General features: G+C 46.0%; 1 protein-coding gene across 1 annotated transcript in view; it reads right to left on the reverse strand.

The window, feature by feature from the left end:
- The window catches only part of LRRIQ3 (leucine rich repeats and IQ motif containing 3), a 66052-nt gene that overhangs the window by 35762 nt on the left and 3636 nt on the right, over positions 1 to 26654 (reverse strand). Inside the window, exons 2-6 of the mRNA XM_083157758.1 lie at positions 23433 to 23590; positions 22188 to 22466; positions 17259 to 17582; positions 12522 to 12655; positions 8379 to 8511 (exon numbers count right to left, since the gene is read on the reverse strand). Coding sequence (XP_083013884.1) covers positions 8379 to 8511; positions 12522 to 12655; positions 17259 to 17582; positions 22188 to 22442 — 846 coding nt within the window. The 5' untranslated portion in view covers positions 22443 to 22466; positions 23433 to 23590. The remainder of the gene's footprint in view (positions 1 to 8378; positions 8512 to 12521; positions 12656 to 17258; positions 17583 to 22187; positions 22467 to 23432; positions 23591 to 26654) is intronic.

The raw sequence follows: 26654 nt of genomic DNA on the forward strand, positions 1-26654 counted from the left end.
GTTATATATATACGGGGCAGTACGGACGGTGTAATGGTTACATTACTGCCTCACAGCGCTGAGGTCATGGGTTCTATCCCCACCATGTGTTATATATACGGGGCAGTACGGATGGTGTAATGGTTAGTATTACTGCCTCACAGCACTGAGGTCATGGGTTCTATTCCCACCACGTGTTATATATACGGTGCAGTACGGATGGTGTAATGGTTACATTACTGCCTCACAGCGCTGAGGTCATGGGTTCTAACCCCACCATGTGTTATATATACGGTGCAGTACGGATGGTGTAATGGTTACATTACTGCCTCACAGCACTGAGGTCATGGGTTCTATCCCCACCATGTGTTATATATACGGGGCAGTACGGATGGTGTAATGGTTAGTATTACTGCCTCACAGCACTGAGGTCATGGGTTCTATTCCCACCACGTGTTATATATACGGTGCAGTACGGATGGTGTAATGTTTACATTACTGCCTCACAGCACTGAGGTCATGGGTTCTATCCCCACCATGTGTTATATATACGGGGCAGTACGGATGGTGTAATGGTTAGTATTACTGCCTCACAGCGCTGAGGTCATGGGTTCTATTCCCACCACGTGTTATATATACGGTGCAGTACGGATGGTGTAATGGTTAGCATTACTGCCTCACAGCGCTGACGTCATGGGTTCTATGCCCACCACGTGTTATATATACGGTGCAGTACGGATGGTGTAATGGTTACATTACTGCCTCACAGCGCTGAGGTCATGGGTTCTATCCCCACCATGTGTTATATATACGGTGCAGTACGGATGGTGTAATGGTTACATTACTGCCTCACAGCACTGAGGTCATGGGTTCTATCCCCACCATGTGTTATACATACGGGGCAGTACGGATGGTGTAATGGTTAGTATTACTGCCTCACAGCACTGAGGTCATGGGTTCTATTCCCACCACGTGTTATATATACGGTGCAGTACGGATGGTGTAATGGTTACATTACTGCCTCACAGCACTGAGGTCATGGGTTCTATCCCCACCATGTGTTATATATACGGGGCAGTACGGATGGTGTAATGGTTAGTATTACTGCCTCACAGCGCTGAGGTCATGGGTTCTATTCCCACCACGTGTTATATATACGGTGCAGTACGGATGGTGTAATGGTTAGCATTACTGCCTCACAGCGCTGACGTCATGGGTTCCATTCCCACCATGGCTCTAACTGTGTAGAGTTTGTATATTCTCCCCATGCTTGCATGGGTTTCCTCTGGGCATAGGCACCGATTCTGTGGGTGCTCAAGGGCTTGAAGTTTAATGTACAGACATAGTTGCACAAATCATAGCTGTCATCTTGTGCAACTATGTCTGTACATTAAACTTCTTCTTGCTTCAACTACTATCCGTGTGCCGGTCCCTATCCTTCTCCAGCAAGAGGGGGGTAAGTGCTATATATGTGTATTACATCCAACGGACGGGCACCGCCATGGGCTCCAACCTGGCACCTGCATATGCCAACATTTATATGGGTCAATACGAGAGCACTATTCTATTACCACGCTTTGGCTCTAAAATAAGGTTCTATAAACGTTTTATAGACGATGTGTTTTTATTGTGGGATGGCACCAAGGCAGAATTTTGTGAGATGGTACAGTCTCTTAACCAGCTAGACAATCCGATAAAGTTCACTTACAACATCGACAGTGAAAAAATGAACTTCCTTGATGTCACCGTGTACAAGGATGGCCACACACTCAGTTCCACCCTCTTTCGGAAAGAGACTGACCGAAATACGGTTCTCTATGCCACGAGTCATCACCCCCCCTCCCTCAAGGAGAGCCTTCCGATCTCTCAGTTTCTCAGGGTTATGAGAAATAATAGCTCTGATATTCTAGCGGAAGAACAGCTGACTGAGATGGGACACCGTTTTCTTGAGAGAGGGTACTCACCCCATACTATCCAGCGTTGTCTTACTAAAGCAAGAGCAAGGTTCAATGCCACGGATACAAAGCGTGCGTTTGACCAGGATCGTATGATCTACACATCCACCTTTAACACCGACTCCCACCATCTTGAAAAAGTGGTCAGAAAACATTGGCCTGTGATTACGTCCGACGCCAAGTTTCGGAACATCAGCAAGAAGCCGCCTATGCTGTCATATCGCAGGGGTCCTAACCTTAAACAACTCCTTATGAGACCAACCCTACAACCGGAAAAAGGGGCATCTACCTGGCTCACCTCTGGCCGTAAGGGCTGCTTCCGGTGTGCCGACTGCACTACTTGCAGGTCAATGTCCTCTGGTGCGACATTTGCCCACCCTCATAGTGGCAAGTCAATACAGATACGTCACAGACTGACCTGTACATCTAATCATGTGATCTACACATTAACGTGCCCGTGCGGCCAGATGTACGTCGGCATGACGACACGTAGTTTTAGAGAGCGCATGGCGAACCATCGCCACTCAATTCGACAGGCGCTCGATACAAACAAAAGTGACAAGCCAGTGGCATTACATTTTCTCCGTATGGGACATTCTATTTCGAGTCTTAAATGTATGGTCATTGACCATATACCCCCACTCCCGAGAGGAGGCGATCGGGAACGAAAATTAAAGCAACGAGAGGCAAAAGTGATTGCCACATTGGGGACGGTTACCCCGAAGGGATTGAACGAATATAACTCTTTGAATGTGTTTTTGTGAACTTTGGCTGGTTTTGGTAGAGTCAGATAGGATACTAATGAGGCATCCTATGATACATTTTACCCACTTCTTCTGAGTGGAGGGCTATGGTCGACACTGTCGACATTTGCCTTTTTTTATATTTGTGTTATTTGTGTGTTTTGTCCATTTTTGTATAAATTGTGTTTTTGTGCATATTATGAGATTTTGTCTGACCACCAGTTAGAGCAGTATTTAGCCTGTCCAACATATATTTTTATTGGCTGATTTGGGTAGCATGGCAGCGTTTGTTAGTCAAAGGTTACAATATTAGCTGCATATAGATTCATTTTATACTGTTTTTCAGTGATTTCCTCATTAAGCTACATGCCCATTATGTAAATGTGTGCCCAGCGCTTCAGTGCGCTATTTCTCTATTTCCCCCTTAGTCTTGTCCGGTGACCAGGGTAGCGCTGACAGCGCTATCGTCACTTCCTGGTTTTTGGCATGCGTTCCAACAGCGTGGAACGCATGCCACTTCCTGAATATACGAGGCAGTGTACAAGTTACTGCTTGTTTCTCGTTTTTCAACGCTTGGTTATGTGTTATTTCAATAGCGCCTGAGGTAAGACGCTATACACATTATTTAGGTTGGCTGGTGACTATGGAGCCTTTGTTTAAAACTGCACTTTAGTGTGTACGGGCATTTCCGGGATCGAATGTGCACTCTAAAAACATGGTGCACATACTACTTCCGGTCATTACGATATGAATGTGTTTTCCTCTATTTACATCATTCTGTTTCTTTTTTCAGCTAAGAGTACCTTGATTAACATAACGCTTTGCCCATGTGCCATAACACTTATGTAGATAATATACAGTTGTGCTAGAATATGAGTTTATTACCAGGATATGTTGATTGGCTGTTCTTTATACCATGTGATGTGTAACAGGTATATATACTGCTATGGTGGCCAGTATGCATTGGGTGTTCATGGTGGAAGGACCTGCTCTCTGTATTGCTTGGCTTTGACAAAGGTCTGTACAAGACCGAAACGTTAGCCCTGTCATGTAAGCATAAATAAATTTTTCTCCTCAAAACTACTTTCTACAATTGGTGAGTGCCCTCTTCTTTTTGCTCTTTATTGTCTGGATTTTTATCCTTGGAGTGAGCACCGCCTTGGTGACTCGTTTTTGTGATAGGTGCGGAACTGCCTGGAATTTACATACGGGACTGTGATATTGTTTTACGACATTGTGTGAGCCCCTTGTTCCAGCACTATACTTCTATAAATACACTTGTTGGTTGGACGACTACCTATATCTTACAGGAAACCATACACACCAGGACACTTTTTGTTCTAGAAATCTCTCAGAAAAAACTTTTTGAGTTGTTTTTTTGGATTGTTTTTAATTGTTTCTTTACCTGACTCTACCAATTTTTTTCAAAGGATCACTGTTTGGAAGTTCCATCTGTCTCTGTACGCCTCTGCCTTGGTGTTTATCTGTACCTTTTGTTTTTTTGTTCTATCTATTGAGTAGGCTATGTCTCAGGAGAGTCAATTCCTTGATGTACTCACATTGAATCGTGCACAGGAGAATCTGGTGTCTCTCACTGACGACGACGCCGATAAAGTGTTGTTTGACCTGACTGAATTCGGTCGACTGCCAGCTGATACCCCTATTGATTTATATCACAAAATTCTTAAATTAAAACGCAGGGAAGTTGACCTAACGTTACACGGGCAATTTTTGTCCGAGTACTATAGAAATAAAAAAATCCCTAGGGGTTTTAGAGTGTCGAACATACCCACTCTGGGTAGGAACAATTTGGCATTCTGCACCCGTTGGTGTGGTGTGCTGAATAAGTGTTCCCTAGATTTGGTTTTACTAGTTATTGAAGAGGTCGGTACTGAATTGGCTAAGGTTCGACTTGAGATCACTGAATTTAATACAGTACACCTGACCAGACTCAAAACTGAAAAATCTGAGGACTGGTTACTTAAACTTGGGGAACAAGTCAGCAAGTATCAGGCCGACTTGGTCACATTTAAGAGAAAAAAGCTAAGTACTGTAAACGCTGACTACGCTAATCACCAAGTCTATCGGTGGCTAAAAGGAGACACAAGACCCTCTTATCCCCGACGTACTGCAGCTTTCCATAGATATAGATCCAACAAGGATTCTGAAAGCAACTATTCCAACTCTGACAGTGACTCTATCTCTACCAGGCCACCCAGGGTTCCTTTTTTAGGCCGGGGTACTCAGAAGTCATCAGGCCACCCACAGCCCGGGCCAGGAAATACCCAACAAGACGCGGTGGTAGGGGGTGGAAAAAGAACAAGAGACAGGAAAGCAGCGAAGTGATCTTCAACCTCTCGAGTACTCCCCTTACTCCGGTCCAGTGTGAGGTTTTGGCTCTGGGCTTTTCTTTTGTTCCGACAGTGAGGCCGGATCAATTTGACCTCACCGTCGATAACTATAAATTTGGGCGCAAATTGCGTCTGCGTGAATTTTTCAGTGAGAAAATGGATGAAACAGTCACACTCTCTGATCTCCATAGACCGAGTAGGTTTGATCCGCAATCCTACAACCCAAGCATTAGAAATTTTCTACACTTGGTTGAACATGATATGAGTAAGAAACCCCCTACAAAAACCTTTGACAATTTGACACCTGGTCAGAGGGATGCACTATCAGGGTTGATGAAAAACGACAAGATCGTTTTTAGACAGGCTGACAAGGGTGGGGCCATAGTCGTTCAAGACTGGTCCCAGTACGACTGTGAGATCCGAAGGCAATTGAACGACCAGGGCACGTATGAACTGGTGTCCCCTAACCCGATGCCTATGATCAAAAAAGAGGTTGATAAACTTGTTGATGAGGCGGTGACACATCGGTGGATAGATGAAAAAATCGCTCTCTATCTTAAAGTGGATAACCCCATCTGCCCGATCATATATACGCTCCCAAAGGTGCACAAATCGCTAGAGGCACCCCCCGGTAGGCCCATTATATCGGCCATGGGTTCGATACTACAGCCTCTAGCGGTTTTTGTTGATACCTTCCTTCAGCCTCTGGTATGTCAACTTCCAAGCTTTATTAAAGATACATCTGACTTTTTATCTAAAATCAAGGACTTGGGGCCTGTCCCTGAGGGTGTGTGGTTGGCATCAATGGATGTCAACTCTCTGTATACCGTAATTCCACATCGGGGAGGTGTTGAGGCCTTACGCATGGCACTCCAGGTTGGTGCTCATGGTGGTCCCCCGTCCGAATTTTTGTTGGCACTGGCATCAGTGATACTGAGCAAAAATCATTTCTGTTACGGTAAGGATTATTACATCCAACGGACGGGCACCGCCATGGGCTCCAACCTGGCACCTGCATATGCCAACATTTATATGGGTCAATACGAGAGCACTATTCTATTACCACGCTTTGGCTCTAAAATAAGGTTCTATAAACGTTTTATAGACGATGTGTTTTTATTGTGGGATGGCACCAAGGCAGAATTTTGTGAGATGGTACAGTCTCTTAACCAGCTAGACAATCCGATAAAGTTCACTTACAACATCGACAGTGAAAAAATGAACTTCCTTGATGTCACCGTGTACAAGGATGGCCACACACTCAGTTCCACCCTCTTTCGGAAAGAGACTGACCGAAATACGGTTCTCTATGCCACGAGTCATCACCCCCCCTCCCTCAAGGAGAGCCTTCCGATCTCTCAGTTTCTCAGGGTTATGAGAAATAATAGCTCTGATATTCTAGCGGAAGAACAGCTGACTGAGATGGGACACCGTTTTCTTGAGAGAGGGTACTCACCCCATACTATCCAGCGTTGTCTTACTAAAGCAAGAGCAAGGTTCAATGCCACGGATACAAAGCGTGCGTTTGACCAGGATCGTATGATCTACACATCCACCTTTAACACCGACTCCCACCATCTTGAAAAAGTGGTCAGAAAACATTGGCCTGTGATTACGTCCGACGCCAAGTTTCGGAACATCAGCAAGAAGCCGCCTATGCTGTCATATCGCAGGGGTCCTAACCTTAAACAACTCCTTATGAGACCAACCCTACAACCGGAAAAAGGGGCATCTACCTGGCTCACCTCTGGCCGTAAGGGCTGCTTCCGGTGTGCCGACTGCACTACTTGCAGGTCAATGTCCTCTGGTGCGACATTTGCCCACCCTCACAGACTGACCTGTACATCTAATCATGTGATCTACACATTAACGTGCCCGTGCGGCCAGATGTACGTCGGCATGACGACACGTAGTTTTAGAGAGCGCATGGCGAACCATCGCCACTCAATTCGACAGGCGCTCGATACAAACAAAAGTGACAAGCCAGTGACATTACATTTTCTCCGTATGGGACATTCTATTTCGAGTCTTAAATGTATGGTCATTGACCATATACCCCCACTCCCGAGAGGAGGCGATCGGGAACGAAAATTAAAGCAACGAGAGGCAAAATGGATTGCCACATTGGGGACGGTTACCCCGAAGGGATTGAACGAATATAACTCTTTGAATGTGTTTTTGTGAACTTTGGCTGGTTTTGGTAGAGTCAGATAGGATACTAATGAGGCATCCTATGATACATTTTACCCACTTCTTCTGAGTGGAGGGCTATGGTCGACACTGTCGACATTTGCCTTTTTTATATTTGTGTTATTTGTGTGTTTTGTCCATTTTTGTATAAATTGTGTTTTGTGCATATTATGAGATTTTGTCTGACCACCAGTTAGAGCAGTATTTAGCCTGTCCAACATATATTTTTATTGGCTGATTTGGGTAGCATGGCAGCGTTTGTTAGTCAAAGGTTACAATATTAGCTGCATATAGATTCATTTTATACTGTTTTTCAGTGATTTCCTCATTAAGCTACATGCCCATTATGTAAATGTGTGCCCAGCGCTTCAGTGCGCTATTTCTCTATTTCCCCCTTAGTCTTGTCCGGTGACCAGGGTAGCGCTGACAGCGCTATCGTCACTTCCTGGTTTTTGGCATGCGTTCCAACAGCGTGGAACGCATGCCACTTCCTGAATATACGAGGCAGTGTACAAGTTACTGCTTGTTTCTCGTTTTTCAACGCTTGGTTATGTGTTATTTCAATAGCGCCTGAGGTAAGACGCTATACACATTATTTAGGTTGGCTGGTGACTATGGAGCCTTTGTTTAAAACTGCACTTTAGTGTGTACGGGCATTTCCGGGATCGAATGTGCACTCTAAAAACATGGTGCACATACTACTTCCGGTCATTACGATATGAATGTGTTTTCCTCTATTTACATCATTCTGTTTCTTTTTTCAGCTAAGAGTACCTTGATTAACATAACGCTTTGCCCATGTGCCATAACACTTATGTAGATAATATACAGTTGTGCTAGAATATGAGTTTATTACCAGGATATGTTGATTGGCTGTTCTTTATACCATGTGATGTGTAACAGGTATATATACTGCTATGGTGGCCAGTATGCATTGGGTGTTCATGGTGGAAGGACCTGCTCTCTGTATTGCTTGGCTTTGACAAAGGTCTGTACAAGACCGAAACGTTAGCCCTGTCATGTAAGCATAAATAAATTTTTCTCCTCAAAACTACTTTCTACAATTGGTGAGTGCCCTCTTCTTTTTGCTCTATATATATATATATATATATATACACTGTGCAGCCAGAGATGAATCAGTGTGACAGTGGGTCAGTTACCTGTGTCATCGCAGGGAGTGTCCTGTTGGTGGTGGGCGGGGCCATGTAGCTATAATGTATCATTATGTTCCTCCTCTCCTCCCCCACATTTCCTCTATGCTGATACTGGGATTTCTTCCTCGGGATCTCCAGGCTACAAATATACACACAACACATTATTTTTATTACTGTGCAAATATCCGAACCCCGTAGTAATATATGAAGGATGAAGCATCACATTGGCCCTTATTCTGGTTGGTGCGGAAATTCCCGCTTGCGTACGGGCCGCCGATGTTTATCTTCTGCGCATGTGCAGAGGTCACTCTGCGCATGTGCAGGCGATTTCGCCGCAAGGATTCTCTATACGCCGCACAGGGGGCGTAGAGGGGCGTGAGGGGCTACTTATCCTCATTACCCTATGCATACGCCCAGCGTTTCATGGGCGTTTCCATGCAAACGCGGGGCGTATGCATGGTAATGAGGCCGTGACGCGTTGGTACGGGCGGGCATCTGACATCGCCGGATGTCAGCTGCCCGCCCCCATACAAGATTTCACACGGACAAGTGTCCGTGTGGTCTTGTGTTGCGGGACCTGGTGGAGCGTGCGGCCCTGCATTCGATGTTCGGCGACCATCGAATGCAGGGGCTGCTCCCACCATGGAGGAGGCGTATCCCCGTCCAATTTCATGAGGATCGCCACATATCCGCGTACGGACGGAGGTGGCGATCCGTATGGAAGGCGGGGATTCGCCTGGTGCGTTGGAGCCGCATATGCGGCTCCGGCCGCACCAACCAGAATAAGGGCCATTGTGACCTGTGCACCAGGAATGGAGGTGCTTATTGCAGCCATACTGAAGATTGGATTTTCTGCATCTTATTTTATTTGGAGACTTTATTTTTCTCTTTTATGTCCCCATCAGTTCTCTCTAAGTCCCAGCGCTCTATTTACCTCTCAGCTATGTCTCAGCCAACTCCTGTGTCCGAGCTTTCCTTCAGCTCCTAACTCTTCCCTGAGACAGGCGTCTCTCGCAGGAACAGACAGAGGTATTACCCAGATCACAGGCACTGAGGTGCCACTGCATCATGGTAGGCTGGGCTGTCACAGAACACTGCAGTGCCACAGAAAAACTGCTGCTGCTGCTGTGCTCACTGGTACTGCTGCTGTGCTCTCTGCTGCTGCGCACTATGCTGCTGCTGTGCTCTCTGCTACTGCTGCTGTGCTCTATGCTGCTGCTGTGCCCTCTGCTGCTGTTGCTGCTGCTGTGCTCTCTGCAGCTACTGTGATTTACTGCTGCTGTGCCCTCTGCTTCTGCACACTATGCTGCTGCTGTGCTCTACTGCTGCTGCGCTCTTTGCTGCTGCTGTGCACTCTGCTGCTGCTGTGCACTCTGCTGCTGCTGCTGCGCTTTATTGCTGCTGTGCCCTCTGCTTCTGCGCACTATGCTGCTGCTGCTGTGCTCTACTGCTGTTGTGCCCTCTGCTGCTGTGCCCTCTGCTTCTGCACACTATGCTGCTTCTGTGCTCTCTACTGCTGCTGTGCCCTCTGCTGCTATGCTCTTTGCTGCTGCTGTGCACTCTGCTGCTGCTGCTGTGCACTCTGCTGCTGCGCTTTATTGCTGCTGTGCCCTCTGCTTCTGCGCACTATGCTGCTGCTGTGCTCTACTGCTGTTGCGCCCTCTGCTGCTGCTGTTGCACCCTCTGCTGCTGCTGTCCCTCTGCTACTGCTGTGCCCTCTGCTGCTGCACATTTTTACTGCTGCTATGCTCTCTGCTGCTGCGCACTCGGCTGCTGCACTCTCTGCTGCTGCTGATGTGCCCTCTGCTGCTGCAATCTCTGCTGCTGCTGCAATCTCTGCTGCTGCTACTGCTGATGTGCCCTCTGCTGCTGCTGCAATCTCTGCTGCTGCTGATGATGATGATGTGCCCTCTGCTGCTGCTGATGTGCCCTCTGCTGCTGCTGCAATCTCTGCTGCTGCTGATGTGCCCTCTGCTGCTTCTGCAATCTCTGCTGCTACTGCTGATGTGCCCTCTGCTGCTGCTGCAATCTCTGCTGCTGCTGATGTGCCCTCTGCTGCTGCTGCAATCTCTGCTGCTGCTGATGTGCCCTCTGCTGCTGCTGCAATCTCTGCTGCTGCTGCTGCTGCTGCTGCTGATGTGCCATCTGCTGCTGCTGCAATCTCTGCTGCTGCTGATGTGCCCTTTGCTGCTGCTGAGCTCATTGGTGATGCTGCTGCTGTGCTCTCTGCTGCTGCACTCTTTGCTGCTGCTGTGCTCATTGGTGCTACTGCTGCTGTGCTCTCTGCTGCTGCTGTGCTCTCTGCTGCTGCTGCGCTCTTTGCATGTAAATGAGGAGTCAGCTCAATTTAAAAAAGAAGCCAAAGAAAATGAAGATTATCCTTTATTTCCATGTAATTATTTATTTAATTATTCATCATAAAATGAACAAGTTCTGCCCCTCATTAACCACTTGGTGTCCACACCCCGTATCACAGATCATTCTCTGAAGTCCTATTTTTCAGGAATATCCCCTTTATGGGAGTAGAAGTTACCCATGGGGACCAAGCTTGGAAGAATCAGCATTTCAGCAGCCCCCCCCCCCCCCCCCCCCCATAGAAAGTAGGGGCTGCTTTTGGGATCGAAAGAAGGGAATCAAACAGTAGGGGTAATTCAGACCTGCTCGCTAGGCTAAGTATCTTCACTGTCGATAAATTGATGTCATGTTTCAGTAATAGGGATTTTGTGGTTCCATTTTCTTTGTGCAGTACTACAAGTCTCAGCAGGGTAGCACCCCAACATTTTTTAAAATGTCAACCTCATAAGTGTCAACATAGTATAGCAGACATTATGAATGTCAATACTGTGTCGTCGACATGCTGACTATCCTTGACAGAATGCCTTGCGCATAAAACAGATGCCTAAAAAAAAAATACGTGGAGCATACAATTGCCCGCAATATTTTTGCAACAAAAACGCACCTGTAGCGCCCAATTTCCGAGTAAAAGTATTTTCAAGCAAATAAATTCTCTGCTTATTTTTGGCGTGCATAAAAAGGTTAGCCTTGTATATTCTTTTTTTCAATTAAATAAATTAAACAAAAAAAAAATATTTGTCAGTACAGGGGCTCTCATCTCTAACCCTCAAAAATGACCCACATTTTTTTTTTTGTTCAATTTCTTTAAAATATTATTATTATGATTATTATTACAGGTTGAGTATTCCGTATCCAAAATGCTCGGGACCAGGAAAATTTTGGATAACGGATTATTCCGTATTTCGGAATATTTTAATATTTCAATTATGTATTTTGAAGTATCTTGCATTTATGCTGTATAAACACATAAAAAATACACACAAATATATTTTATTACCACATAAAATACACACAAATATATTTTATTTGTTCAAAAAACAAGGTTTCAAAACATGAAACAAAATTTGTGTACTATCTCAGATATTGAATTTGAATGCCAAGCAATCATTGTCTTGCACATATATAGTGCCAGTTACATATCATGTCACCAGTAGTGCTGTTACAAATGTCCCCAGTGAGTTTTTAGCAAAAAAAAAAATTTTTTCACTTTCTGGAATGTATGGTTTTCGGAATAATTCGGATAACGGATACTCGGATACGGGATACTCAACCTGTATTATATCAGTAATTATCCCACCTGCTTCCATAGACCCACAAAACACAACCTTTTAGTGGTACTGAGGATTGTGGCTGAGAATCTCGGTATTACAGGCAGGGGGCAGTCACAGTAATGTATGTGTATCTGCAGAGAACGGGAGCGCTCGGGTAAATGTTGCACCTCGCACTATAGGTGACCCCGGGAACCTGTATTCATAGCTTGTAAGAGTCTGGTGAAATCAGCATTTTCCGCTCTTCCAGCCCGTTACAGCCCACGAAGCATATTTCCAGAGCACTCATGCCCTCCAGACTTTGTTACTTAAGACTTTATGTCACCCAAAAGAGCGGGGCTAAGGGAACTTCGGGCCCTTTATAGAAGGCTATTACTGTTATACAGCGCTATGTTCATGAGACGCTGGGGCCCGAATGCTTTATAGGGGCATAAACCACTTTCTGAAATGTGTTTTTTTGGGGAGATATTGTTGTTGCTGCCTCACTCAAAACAAACATAAAATGATGTGAAATTGTTCCACGTACCCCATTCTCCTACGCACTAAATATCCTCGGGTCCATTTCTGGACAATTAGCACAGGGGAACACCGTGCCAGAACGCAATTGATTTTTCTAATTATTTCGTTCACGATTTTCATGTCATTCTCTAAGCAGAATTCCTGCAACAAAACAAAGGAACAATCAATGCAACGCGCGACGCCCCGTAGGTGAGACACTGCGCCGGGGGTTGGTTCAGGCTCAGCGGTGAAATATTGGAAGCGCGACACAGACAGCTTTCGGTTTCGATGGCTTTTAAGTTCATAATAAAGTATTGTCCAATTAATGTGCTGCTACGCCTGGAGCCTACAGGCTGCTATACACAAAGGCGAGGAAGGATTATTGAAAGGCAAACCAATTTACTGGTAAGGGGATTTATTAACCTTTACACCCATACATACAGTAACCCTAGTACTAATGTTTCACTTTACAACATCTCATTCCCATAACAAGGTGACTGGATGAGTCGGACGGTGCAAGATATTATTTTTATTTTTATTTTTAAGTGTGATGTTTTTTATCTATCAATGAGCCTGGTGGATTCTGCAAATAAAAGCCGCCTTGTCTTGATAATCGAATGTGTCTGCTATGATACGGATGGTCATAGATAACTTTGATGTTTCAAGATAAATGACAATCAGATCCATTTTCGATTACGGACCATCAGATTCGATTACAATTTTTTTTTAAACTGAAAATGGGCCAAGAACGATTTTAATCACTTCCCACGCTTTAATATTCTTGTGCCCCTTACAGACCACACTTTTTACCCGTTATTTTGCCGTTTTATTACAGTTTTAAACCGGTAATTTGTGCAGTCTGAAAGGTGCAGAGTGAATTTACCCGTTCTATAGAACTGATATTTCTAAACGGTAATAAAGCAGGGTCCTACCCGTTTCAAACCCGTTTTTTTTTCATCCACTGTTTTCTATGAGTTAAAACGGGTTCAGTGTTGTGAAAGAACAAAAACTGCATTGAAATACCGTTTAAAGACATGCAGTGTGGAAGGGGTTTTAGCCGGCAGACCCGTTTTTAGAAACGTTTTAAACTACCTGGTCAAAGCCAGTTTTGCGGTCTGAAAGCAGCATTATCTGTTCGCCGAGATCAGATTTGCACCATTCCCAATCATGTCGTCCATACATACATGTTTCAATTTTCTTACATTTTGTTAACAAATGAAAAGCAGATTATAACATGCATAGACGGCTTTCTTACTCAGGATAGATCACACATTAACTATTAATATTCTATGACTGGAACTAGAGGATCCCGTAAATACAAATAAATATGTTTTCATATAGAGTAAAAAAAAAAAAAAAGCTCAAGGGAGTGGGATGATTCACAACTAGGCTCCTCTGTTCATTGCTGGGCTCTTCTGTCCATTACCAGGCTCCTCTCTTCATTGCCGGGCTCCTCTGTTCTTTGCTGGGCTCTTCTGTCCATTACTTGGCTCCTCTGTTCATTGCTGGGCTCCTCTGTCCATTGCTGGGCTCCTCTGTCCATTGCTGGGTTCATCTGTACATTGCTGGGCTCCTCTGTCCATTACTGGGCTACTCTGTCCATAGCTAGGCTCCACTGTCTATTACTGGGCTCCTCTGTCCATTGCTGGGCTCCACTGTACATTGCTGGGCTTCTCTGTCCATAGCTAGGCTTCTCTGTCCATTACTGGGCTATTCTGTCCATAGCTAGGCTCCACAGTCCATTACTGGGCTCCTCTGTCCATTGCTGGGCTCCTCTGTCTATTGCTGGGCTCCTCTGTCTATTGCTGGGCTCCTCTGTCTATTGCTGGGCTCCTATGTCCATTGCTGGGCACCACGGTCCATTGCTGAGCTCCTCTGCCAATTTCTGGGCTCCTCTGCCCATTGCTGGGCTCATCTGCCCATTGCAGAGCTCCTCTGTGTAGTGCTGTGCTACTCTGTTCATTGCTGTGTTACTAAGTCCATAGTGGGCTCCTCTATCCATCAGTGGGCTCCTCTATCCATCAGTGGGCTTCTCTGTCCATGACTGTGTTCCTATGTCCATTTCTGGACTCCTATGTCCATTGCTGTGTTCCTCTGTTCATGGTGGGCTCCTCTGTCCATCGCTAGGCTCCTCTATTCATGACTGTGTTCCTATGTCCATGACTGGGCTCCTCTGTCCATTGCTGGGCTCCTCTGTCCATAGTGGGCTCCTCTGTCCATAGTGGGCTCCTCTGTACATCAGTGGACTTCTCTGTCCATTGCTGTGTTCCTATGTCCATGGCTGTGTTCCTAGGTCCTTTGCTGTGTTTTTCTGTTCATGGTTGGCTCCTCTGTCCATCGCTGGGCTCCTCTGTCCATTGCTGGGCTCCATTGGTGGGAATCCTCTTCTTAATTCAGTACGGAATTTCTTTTCCTCAGGACATGCCCCCATGTACTAAGTATAGGCCTGTTATACTCCTTTCACACTTACAGAGCCGGGTCATACCCGGGAATGTGTTCCCGGACGCTTCCCGGGAATGTACCCTTTCACACTGCACTCAGACCTGGGATCGACCTGGGACAGCCCCATTCACACTGATCCCGGGAAATCACTGCAAATACATATGCATGTAATTAGAAATGGACTCCACTGACATCAGCATTTGTGAGCCCAAGAAAGCTTCAATCAGCAGCTTTTTTAAAGTCCCGTGTACCCAATCCCGGGTACAGGACCACTCACACTGACTGCATTCCGGGTCGACTCTGGAATCTACCCAGGTCAGGACCTGGGTAGAAATCCTGGGATGCTCATCCCGGGATATTCTCTCAAGACCCTTTCACACTGAGCTAAATCCCGGGTTGATGCGCGTTCATGTGCAAAAACCCGGGATATTGATGCAAGTGTGAAAGGGATATTAGTGACCAATCATCTCCCAGTTCCATATGATTCCCAATCCTGTATCAGAACATACTAATCACATCACCTCTCAACCTCCGTTTCTCCAGTGAAAACATATTCAGCCTGGTTAACCTATCTTTGTATTCTAGTGATTTGAGACCCTTTACTAGCTTAGTCGCCCTTCTCTGTAGCTGTTCCAATTCATTCATGTCCATTTTAAGGTGCGATGCCCAGAACTGAACACAGTATTCCAAGTATGGTCTCACCAATGCCTTGTAAGGAGGCACTATCACGTTGGCATCCCTTGAATCCATGCCCCGTTTAATGCATGCCAGTGTCCGGTTTGCTTTTGCTGCTGCACTTGAGAAGGGTGCACTATTACCCAATGTATCATCTATGATGACCCCCAAGTCCTTCTCTACAGCAGATGTCCCTATAATAACTCCATTTAGCCGATAAGTAGCTTGTTCATTTTTGTTCCCATAGTGAATTACTATACAGTTTTCAATGTTAATCTGCATTTTCCACCTCTCCAGTTTATTTAAGTCACTTTGTAGTGTTTCCCCATCCTCTCCTGAGTTAATTTCCTTACTCAATTTCATGTCATCCGCAAATATTGCAATTTTACTCTCTATGTCACTTCCAATATCATTAATGAATATATTAAACAATATGTCCATGGTGGGCTTCTCTGTCCATGGCTGTGTTCCTCTGTCCATTGCTGTGTTCCTATGTCCATGGCTGTGTTCCTATGTCCACTGTTGTGTTCCTATGTCCATGGGGGGCTTCTCTGTCCATTGGTGGGCTCCTCTGTCCATGGCTGTGTTCTTATGTCCACTGCTGGGCTCCTCTCTCCATTGGTAGGACCCTCTGTACATTGCTGGGCTTCTCTGTCCCTGGCTGTGTTCCTCTGTCCATTGGTGAGCACCTCTGTCCTTTGCTGGGCTCCTCTGTCCAGTGTTGTGCTTCTCTGTTCATTACTGGGCTTCTCTTTCCATTGCTGGATTCCTCTATCCAACACTGAGCTCCTCAGTCAATCATTGGATTCCTCTATCCACCCCTATGTCCACAATCCATTGTTGGGTCCCTCTATAAATAACTAGGTTCCACTGTCCATTCATGGATTGCTCCATCCAATACTGAGCTCTTCTGTCCATTGCTGGGCTCCTCTATCAATTGCTGGATTCCTCAGTCCATTCTTAGGCTCCTGTGTCCATCTCTGTTCTCTTCGGTCCATCGCTGTGCTCCTCGGTCCATCACTGGGTTACTCCTTCCCAGGCTACTCTGTCCACCACTGTGTTCCTTTGTCCATCTCTTGCCTCTTCTGTCCATCATTGGGCTCCTCTGTCTATCACTGGATTCCTCTGTCCTTTACTGGGTTTTCTGGCAATTGCTGGGTTCCTATCTCTATCCCTGGGCTCCTCTGTCCATCCCTGAACTCCAATGTCCATCCCTGGACTTATTTATCCATTCCTTGGTCCCTCTGTCCATCAATGTATTCCCCTGCCAAAGCATGACTTCATAATGATGTACTGCTTTTCTGACATCATAGACAATTGACTCCCACCATCTAAGAACCTGATATTATATTATCTTGAATTGACCCCAAGGTTTGCTAGAAGCAAAGCACATCGTATACATGTAAGATGTTGTTTACATAATTACGCTGATGATTTTGCAATTGAGTAATTATCGTTAGACTGTGCATAAGCTGAGATCGCATTCATTTTCATTCCTGGGGGGGCAGCGACTTACTAACATTAGCAGATCCGCCGTCTAGAAATCTCAATTGCAACTGCATCAGCGTAAAACTATGAATTAGGCCCTAAGGCAAAAATGACGCTGTTTTTGCATATTCCAAGGTTAACTTTACAAATCTTACAGTACCTTGCTGGGCGCAGGTAACAGGTCGATGTGTAAATCGGGACACAGAGCCTTAAATCTGCCATAGAGTGTCCAGGCTTCAATAATCTCCTCATCGGAAATGACAAAGTTATCGAAGGCTTTTAATGACCAAATGCTGTTCACCACGATGTGGCGGTAACCCTTTTGCAGGCTCAGCGGAGTGTCGTACAGTGTAAGCCCGGCCAACGCAGGACAGTACGACAGCCATTCAACATTACTCAGATCGCTCATCTGATTGTTGTGTAAATAAAGCAGCTTCAGGTTCTTTAACGTCTTCCAAAATTCCTTCCCTGGAAGATTCTGTATCTGAAACAGACAAATATCATGAATTGTAGCCCCCAGTTATTTCCACATTGCACCTCAAGGAGAATAGGGTCAAATTCACACCTGTTGGATGCAATCTTTGCAGATGGACAAAACCATGCTGGGCTGCAGGTGGGGCAGATGTAACATGCACAATTTGAGTGGGGTGTGTTCAAACTGAAATCTAAATCGCAGTATAAGAATAAAGCAGCCAGTATTTACCGTGCACAGAAACAAAATAATTTCCCAAAACCTAACTCTCTCTCTGCACATGTTACATCTGCCCCACCTGCAGCGGAGCATGGTTTTGTCCATCTGTAAAAAATCAAAGTCTGAATCAGGCCCATAGACTGTTGGTTTTGTAAATAAGTAACATCGCACTGGATCTTTAAATTGTTGGAAATATGTTTGTGTGGGGTGAGGGTGTAGCAGAGTTACTGTACGCACCATCGGATGCCTTACAACTACAAACAGCCCAGTTACATTACTTAATCAGTGTAGTGATTCTATTGAAGATAAAGCAGGTAATGATGTACTCACTGTTGTATACACTAGAGAATGCAGTGGAGCATAAGTGGATTGTGATGCCATACATCGCACCAGATGGGGAGTGTATGTAGGTATTGGGTAGCGGTGCAGGATGCTGAAATAACATCTGTTTTGGAGATTGCAGATAATCTCGCTGGAGTCTACAGTCTTCCACAGTGACTCCGGCCCCTTTTACTAGAAGATGAGACATTATCAGACATTGTACCCAACCAACCTAAACTGGTATATAGAAAGGATCCAGACATCAGACAGAAACTTGTCACCAACCACATCCCACCCGAACAACAGATCAAGTCTTTGATAGGCACTAACAAACCAACTAAAGGCTTTCTCCATTGCGGGACATGTATAGGCTGCACAAACCAACAGGCAAAATCAACCAAACCAGTCACCAGTTTCAAATCATCAATAACAAAAGAAACGTATGAAATTAAAAACAGGATCACATGTAATAGCAAAGGTGAATGTGGGTGCCACAAACAATACGTAGGAAGAACAATAAGACCATTGAAAACCAGGATTAGTGAACATATACGCAACATAAAGAAAAAACATGAGGAACATAATTTATCGAAACATTTCAGTGACTATCACAACGGGGACCCCAGCTCATTAAGATATAGGCATCCAAGAAGTCAAGCAAAATTGGAGAGGGGCGACTTTACACTAATGATCAATAGATTAGAATTACAATGGATGTATGAGCTTAAAACTCTAAAACCAAGAGGTTCAAATCCAGCCAACGAGGGGAGGCGCTGTGTAAGTGCGGGCGCCGGGGGGCTGCGGGGCTATTGTAATGCCCCCCATCCCCCGCAGCTACTATACCTGTATTCGCTGCGGTGGTCCCGGCTCCCCTCCTGGATTCATTCTGATGCTATGGAGGCGGACTATCATAAAATGTCCGCCCCCATTTAGCAGACAGTTCTCTGAAACTGTCCGCTGTATGGGGGCGGACATTTTGTGATGGTCCATTTTTCATAGCAGAATGAAGCCAGGAGGGGAGCCGTGACCACTGCAGCGAATACAGGTAAATCTGGGGGGGAGGGGGGGGGGGGGGGGGGGCGCTGCTTTAGGATCAGCAGGGGGGGGGGGGGGAGAGCTGAAATTATAGTTTACATTTAGTTCCACAGTGACACTTTAAAAAATTGCCAAGATGGCTCCGCACATGCTCTGTTATAACCTCAGTGGCCATCTTGGTACAGGGAATGAAGCTTTCCTGGAGGAGTAGCAACATAGAGTCTGTTCAGTAGTGCACTCCACTTTCAAAACAAAAAAGGAGCTGTACAAGAAACAAAATGCAGAAGAGTTTGATAAATGTTCCATGTATCTTGCCTATTGCCCTCATGCTAATGGGATGGAGAGAATTGTAAATGGACATTGTGGTGAAAGTCCATAGTTTTGGCTTCTAGTCAAGTAAAATAAAAATGAATGATGAGCGAACAAATAGAGGAGGCCTAGGACCTTGGACACGTAAAACCAACATTTATTATTTGTTAGAGGCTTAATAATCAGAGTGCATAGTTCTAATTACCTGGGGTTCTCTGCAATCTGGTGGGCCATCCCAAGTACTAAGGGGCACATGTATTAAGCCTGGTGAAGAGATAAAGTGGAAGGAGATAATGTCCAAGCAGTCATTTTTCAAACACAGCTGATTGGCTGGTGCATTATCTCCTTGCACTTTATCTCGTCACCAGGTTTAATACATCTGCCCCTAGTGATTCCCTCCCCTGGACAGTAATGGTGCCCACCATGCTCCTCATTGATATCCCGAGGGATGAACATAAAATAGTCCCTCGATAAGAGTGGAGAACAGCACTGGCCTGTCGGACACGACGTACAGTAATGCTATGAATTCTGGCATTGCTCATTGCAACTCCTGTCACAGCTTTAAGTTTATGGTGGACGTCAGTGGCATTACTTGTTGTCTCAACCTCAATTAACATGGAACCTTACATGGACTCATAAGTATGAGGGTTGCAGCTTAAACCCCTTGAGAGCGTCCAGTTCATTGCCTGGTGGCGAGTGTCAGGGCCAGGGGTGGATTGGCAATAGAAAGAGCAGGGGAAGATAGCTCCAACAGGCCCTGGTCAGGGACAACTTATACTGACCTATAGAAATCTAAAGGCCCCAAAACACTGGGCCGATTTGTCCTAAGAGCAAGTCAGACCAGTTTGCCCTTGAGAGGATCACATGTGATTTGACATTTGATGCCATTTTTACATGTAATAAAACGCATGTGGTGGGGGCGGGCAGCAGGGTCAGGACAGCTGGTGGTGGGCGGCGGAGTGGGATGCGGCTGCTGAATATTTTTAAATGACTGGCTGGGCACTGATTGGCTTAGAGAATTTTCACAGCCAATCAGCTAAAAAGCACCTGCGATCTGATGTCCCGTTGGTGCGACCACAGGGTCCGGGTCCGATGCGCGGTCCCGTGCATGTCACATGTCAGTCGAAATTGCACCAAATCAGCTTAGTGTATGGGGGCCTTAAGGGGCATCGGCTGCTGTCAGAAAAGAGGGTACCACAGGAGATATATTGGAGATACCCACTCTGGTCCTTCCTTTATATATTATGATGACACTAATTATTTATAGGTATCGCCGAACTGAAATTGGGGGAAAACGCTGCAAATATTGAATGATAAATAGGCCCCTACATCTTTTACGCCGGGGGTAGCGGACGACTTCCAGCTCAAGTGGAACTACACAACCCAGCATACACTAATAGTAAAATGGTGGCAGGGCATGCTGGGATGTATAGTTCAACAACATCCTAAGGACTGCATGTTGAATATCTGGAAAGCAATGATTCGGATTACATACTGCCTGGTCCATGGTTAAGAGAAGGAAACGTTTTAGATAAATTTTCTTTTTCAATTTTTTTTAATGAAACCAAATGTACAGTAAAAGGTTAATTATATTTTCATTTTGCTCAACATATGAGAAAAATTTATTTGGAGAATTAATCCTCTTTAAGCCGAAAGATTTTCCCGGTTCTCTAAAGAAAATTTATATTTCAATTACTTTATTTTTCACATTTTTCATTCATGCAACAATGGGCAATGCGGTCACCTAATCAAACGTATGGACGTGATTAAAAGTGCTGTCAGCTGGGAGAAACCGGAGAAGAAATACATTATGCTGTTGCAATTATATCGCTTACATTGTACTTACGGAGGAACTTTCCCCAGTTAGTTTGCTAACAAAAAAAAGACAGAGTGATCTCTTCCCGGCTTTACAGAACGAATTCAGCTGGTGTTCAGGAATCAGTGTGCATGACCGGTGGACGAGATGCCGGCAGAGCCCTCCCTAACCAATTTGATGCCCATTTGATGACCGAGTACCCCTCTCCCAACACTCATCACCCAGCAGCACAGATCACAGCAGCCAGCAACCCCCATCACCCCTCACACATAGCGTCCCAACTTCCCATATCTATAACAGGGGCAATGCCACACAGATAGGGCGTGCCCTTGCTGGGTAGGGGCATAGCCGCACAATAGTATCCATAATTCAAATGACATCACCCATAGTGCAACATTATTCAAATTGTATTGCTCCTTACTCACACCACACCATATTGCTCCTCTTTCATATTACACCATTCAATAGAGCCCTTTATACATTTTACGCCACACTGTAGTGCATCTTATACACAATGCCACACAATAACAGCAACCCTTATACACATAATGCCACAGAGTATTGCCCCTTACACAATATGTCACACATTAGTAAAACATAGAACACAGCAGAGAGCTTCAGTGCTGCAACCAATGGAGGGGGGGTTCAGAGACTGGAGTGCAGATGCAGAGTGTTGCTTTCACTTTCTACTACCGCTGATAGAAGGCAACAGAGGGGCTTGTTTCTGGCAGCTGTGCCACAGCCTGCTGAGCTGGCCCTGGGCTTGTAATGCATGCCCCTAGGAATTTGCCTATTTTGTATGTCTAGGGCCGGGTCTGGATGCCGCCGTATGATCCCCTCATTAACACGCGAGGGGATGTGTACGTCCCAGTTTAAAGGCGTAGTACGGTAACCCTAATTTCATACCAGTGAAGTACCTGATTTCCATGTAAATCCAGCTTGACGAGCTGCACACATTCGCTCATAGCTGCGATGTCTGTAATGAAGTTATTAGCCAGTATGCAGGAGCGCAGAGCCGCACAGTACTGAATGAGCCCCACTTCCTTCACCAGCGACTTGCTCAAGTATAAAATGACAAGTTCATCGAGTGTCTTAGCCCTGCAATTACTCAGGGCAAATCCGTGATCCAGCAGAAGGCGCTCAGAGGCCGATACCAGATAACTCTCCTCCATCGTGTCCTGTCACTGGCCAGCGTCCTAAAAAACAATATTCACCATGTAAATGACGTCATATTGGCTGTGCATAGAAAGATGGCAATTATTGTACAATCATGCAAGATAATGAAAGTACTGATTGCAGCGTTTTGTTCCCTGAAATGGCCATAAATTATAATATAAAAAAATTGGACCAATATGCATTTCACTTCCCAGATTTGTTAGGATGAGGGGTTTTATACTTGGTTTTTAATATATTTAGCGTTTTTTTTAAATGCTAGTTATTAGAATACCTTCCACAGCATATACAAATATTACACACTAGTAAGCCCAAGTTACATCTGCCCCACCTGCAGTGCACATGGTTTTGTCCATTTGAAAAGGAATTTGCATTTGCGAGTGAACCAGAATAAGGGCCCATATGCTTACACCTGTATAATAACTAGGCACTTGCATTTAGGGAGGCGGTAATAGTGGTAAATGACAGGTGGATGGGATGTACAGTAGGCGTCACTACAATATTTCCCCCAATTATTTAAATGTAATAAACAATATATTGTATTATGTCAGTGGTTCCCAACCCTGGTCCTCAAGTACCCCCAACAACGCATGTTTTCCAGGTCTCCACACAGAATCGCAAGTGCTATAATTAGCTCCACCTGTGATCTTTTCAAATGTGCCTGAATAATGAGTGCACCTGCCGGGTGACCTGGAAAACGTGCACTGTTGGGGGTACTTGAGGACCAGGGTTGGGAACCACTGTATTATGTGTATAATCATTGATGAGACGTAATAGTTGATTGAATAACATAAAACAGAGAGGGGGGGGAGCGCTGCACAGCCCCCTGTCCCCAATCTGTGCTCTGTAACAGAATGATATCACTATAGTTACACTCAGGAGCAGGGTCAGAGAGATTGGTGCACCCCCATGCCGTGGGTCCCCATTACAGAGGCCATTGGTGGATACCTTGGAGCGAGTGATTCCCAGGTGTGTGCTGGATACAGTACCTGTGCCTCTGAGCTCCTGTGCGGCTGCTTCTGCCTCACTGGGGACGGCTCTTCTGTGTTACTCTCTGCTCCTATGGAAACCACAGGCCTTAAAGTGACAGGACGCACAACCCTCACTGCTGCCAGCACGCCGGGGGTTACTGGTAACATTCTGGTGGCTGAGGAGAAGGATATGAAACTGTAAAACTTTGTTACATTGTACTGAGTAGGAATGATGCCTGATACACCGGAAAGGGAAACGGTCATCTGTCAGACCAGACTTAGGTCGACAGTCATTAGGTCGACCCGGAAGGTCGACTGTCCCCAAGGTCGACAGGGTTAAAGGTTGACATGACTTAAGGTCGACATGGGCCAAGGTCGACATGGGCCAAGGTTGACATGGTTTTAGGTCGACAGTCATTAGGTCGACATGAGTTTTTCACTGTTTTTTGAGCCGACATGTGCCGACAGGCGGTATTTCATGCCCTACCATCCACTAGGGCGTGGTGGGAGAACAAAAGCGCAGCGAGGCACCGCGCCTGAAGCATTGCGAGCGAAGCGAGCGATGCGAGGGGCTGCAGTTCAACTCCAACTGTGTCCATGTTGACTGTGTCGACATTCGGGTAAAAAAACTGTGAAAAACTCATGTCGACCTAATGACTGTTGACCTAAAACCATGTCGACATTGGCCCATGTCGACCTTAAGTCATGTCGACCTTGAGCCATGTCGACCTTTAACCTTGTCGACCTTGGGGACAGTCGACCTTCCGGGGTCGACCTAATGACTGTAGACCTAAGTCTGTTCTGACAGATGTACCGCTTCCACAGGAAAGTAGCTGTATAAGCAGATTATACTGTGCTTTATACATTCCTGCATTAATATTAGAGATGTCCGGCGGCCACTTTTTCGGGTTTTGGTTTTTGGATCTGGATCTCCCTTCGTGTTTTGGATCTGGATTGGTTTTGGCAAAACCACCCTTGTGGGTTTTGGTTTTGGATCTGGATTTTTATGAAAAAAATGCTAAAAATGGCTAAAATAACAGAATTTGGGCCTGTTTTTGCCCCTAAAGTATTATTAACCTCAATAACATTAGTTTCCACTCATTTCTAGTCAATTTTGATCACTTCACAGCTTACAAAATTGTTTTCATTTACTGTAGTTGGGCCAAAAGGGTATACCGAGGTAGCTGGATGACTAATACCCCTTTTACACCAGAGTTTGGACCCGGGATATTGCCGCTCCAGTCCGGGGCAGGGCATGGTGTAAATGGGCTTAAAAAAAAATAACACGGGTACTGTTCCCCGGGAATCTGACCCGGCAAATGTTCAGGGTCGGACACGGGGCTTATCCGGGGCTCAGGGTAGTGTAAATGGCCATTATCCGGGTTATTTGGTGGGTAGAGGGGCGCAAAGAGCTGATTGGTGCTTCTGCAGCTCTGGCAGATGATGTCATCTGCTGGAGACCCGCACAGGGCGCATGTAGCAGCGCAGCAGCAGCGTTACCACGCTCTGTGCTGCAAGCACACTCCACACTGTGTTTACAGCCTCATCTGCTGCAGCACACACTGGCTGTCACGCAGTGTGTTCCACTTTGGCTGACCCCAAACCTGATCTGCACCATCATGTCTGCAACTGCAACACAGCTACTCCGTCTGCCATTTTTGCTGCAATGCTGGGAGCAGAACCCACCCCCTCCCTTTTCCCTTTCTTGTGACCTCATCTCAAACAGCCCAAAGGTCCATTTTTAATGACACCTGCAAGGAAAGACAGGGCTGATCCATTTTCAGTGTGAAAGGGCCTTACCCGGGAATAACCCGGATTGAAGTGCAGTGTAAATGGGGTCTGAGGCAGGGCATGCCCTGGCAATTTCCTGTGTTCGATTTCCCGGGTCCTATACGGTATTCTGGTGTAAAAGTGGTATTAGCTAAGCGACAGCAGTGGGCATCACATACATGTGGACCTTACACTTCCAACCTGGCAGAGCGGCACTGCAGGGGCAGACAGGGTGGCAGTTTAATAAACTATCCCAACAAAAAGAGAAATGCTCCAAAGAGCAAAAAATACAAAGAGGTATCGGCCTTGTCATGACTGGTGGTAGCGGTTTCAGCACTCCCACTATTTCCTTCTCCATCATCCTCCAAAAATGTGTTTTTATTTTATTTATTACTTTTATTTATTTTTCTTACTTTACACTGGACACAGCCTGTCACACTGGACACAGCCCCTTGGACACTGGATACTGCCCCTGGACACTGCCCTTGGACACTGGACACAGCCCGTCACCCTGGACACAGCCCCTGGACAATGGACACAGCCTCTGGACACAGCTCCTGTACACTGGACACAGCCGTCACACTGGACACAGCCCCTGGACAATGGACACAGCCTCTGGACACAGCTCCTGTACACTGGACACAGCCATCACACTGGACACAGCCTCTGGACACTGCCCCTGGACACAGCCCCTGGACACTGGACACAGCTCCTGTACACTGGACACAGCTCCTGTACACTGGACACAACTCCTGTACACAGCCCCTGTACACTGGACACAGCCCCTGTACACTGGACACAACCCCTGTACACAGCCCCTGTACACTGGACACAGCCCCTGTCACACTGGACACAGGCCCTGTACACAGCCCCTGTACACTGGACACTGCCCCTCAGGGGCTGGCTGGCAACTTTTAGCCTAGGGGGCAAGTCCAGAGCACTGGCCCATAGCCCCCCCCCCCCCCCCCAACTTTCTGGATGACGGAACGCTTGCGTGCGCCGGAGGCGCGCTGAAAAATTAGACTTGTGGCCTAACATAAGGGGGCGTGGCCTATTCCATGATTGTATTGTGTACCTGCAGATTGCACATTGTGATGCTAATTACACATTATGCCGCACACCTTAATGCCCATTACACTCTATAATGTAATGGCAATTACCCAATGATCCCCACACTGTAATGCCCATTACGCCCCATAACATGATGCCCATTGTACTGCACAATGTGATGTCCACAGTGCCAGATTTGCCCCTACAGTGCCAGATATTCCGCCACAGTGACAAATACACATATGCCCCCACAGTGCCAGAGACACATATGCCCCCACAGTGCCATATATGCCCCCACAGTGCCAGAGACACATATGCCCCCACAGTGGCAGAGACACATATGCCCCCACAGTGCCAGAGACACATATGCCCCCACAGTGCCAGATATTCCCCCACAGTGCCAGAGACACATATGCCCCC

This window comes from Crinia signifera, chromosome 8 (genome assembly GCF_055691185.1).
Source record: "Crinia signifera chromosome 8, ASM5569118v1, whole genome shotgun sequence".
NCBI lineage: Eukaryota > Metazoa > Chordata > Amphibia > Anura > Myobatrachidae > Crinia > Crinia signifera.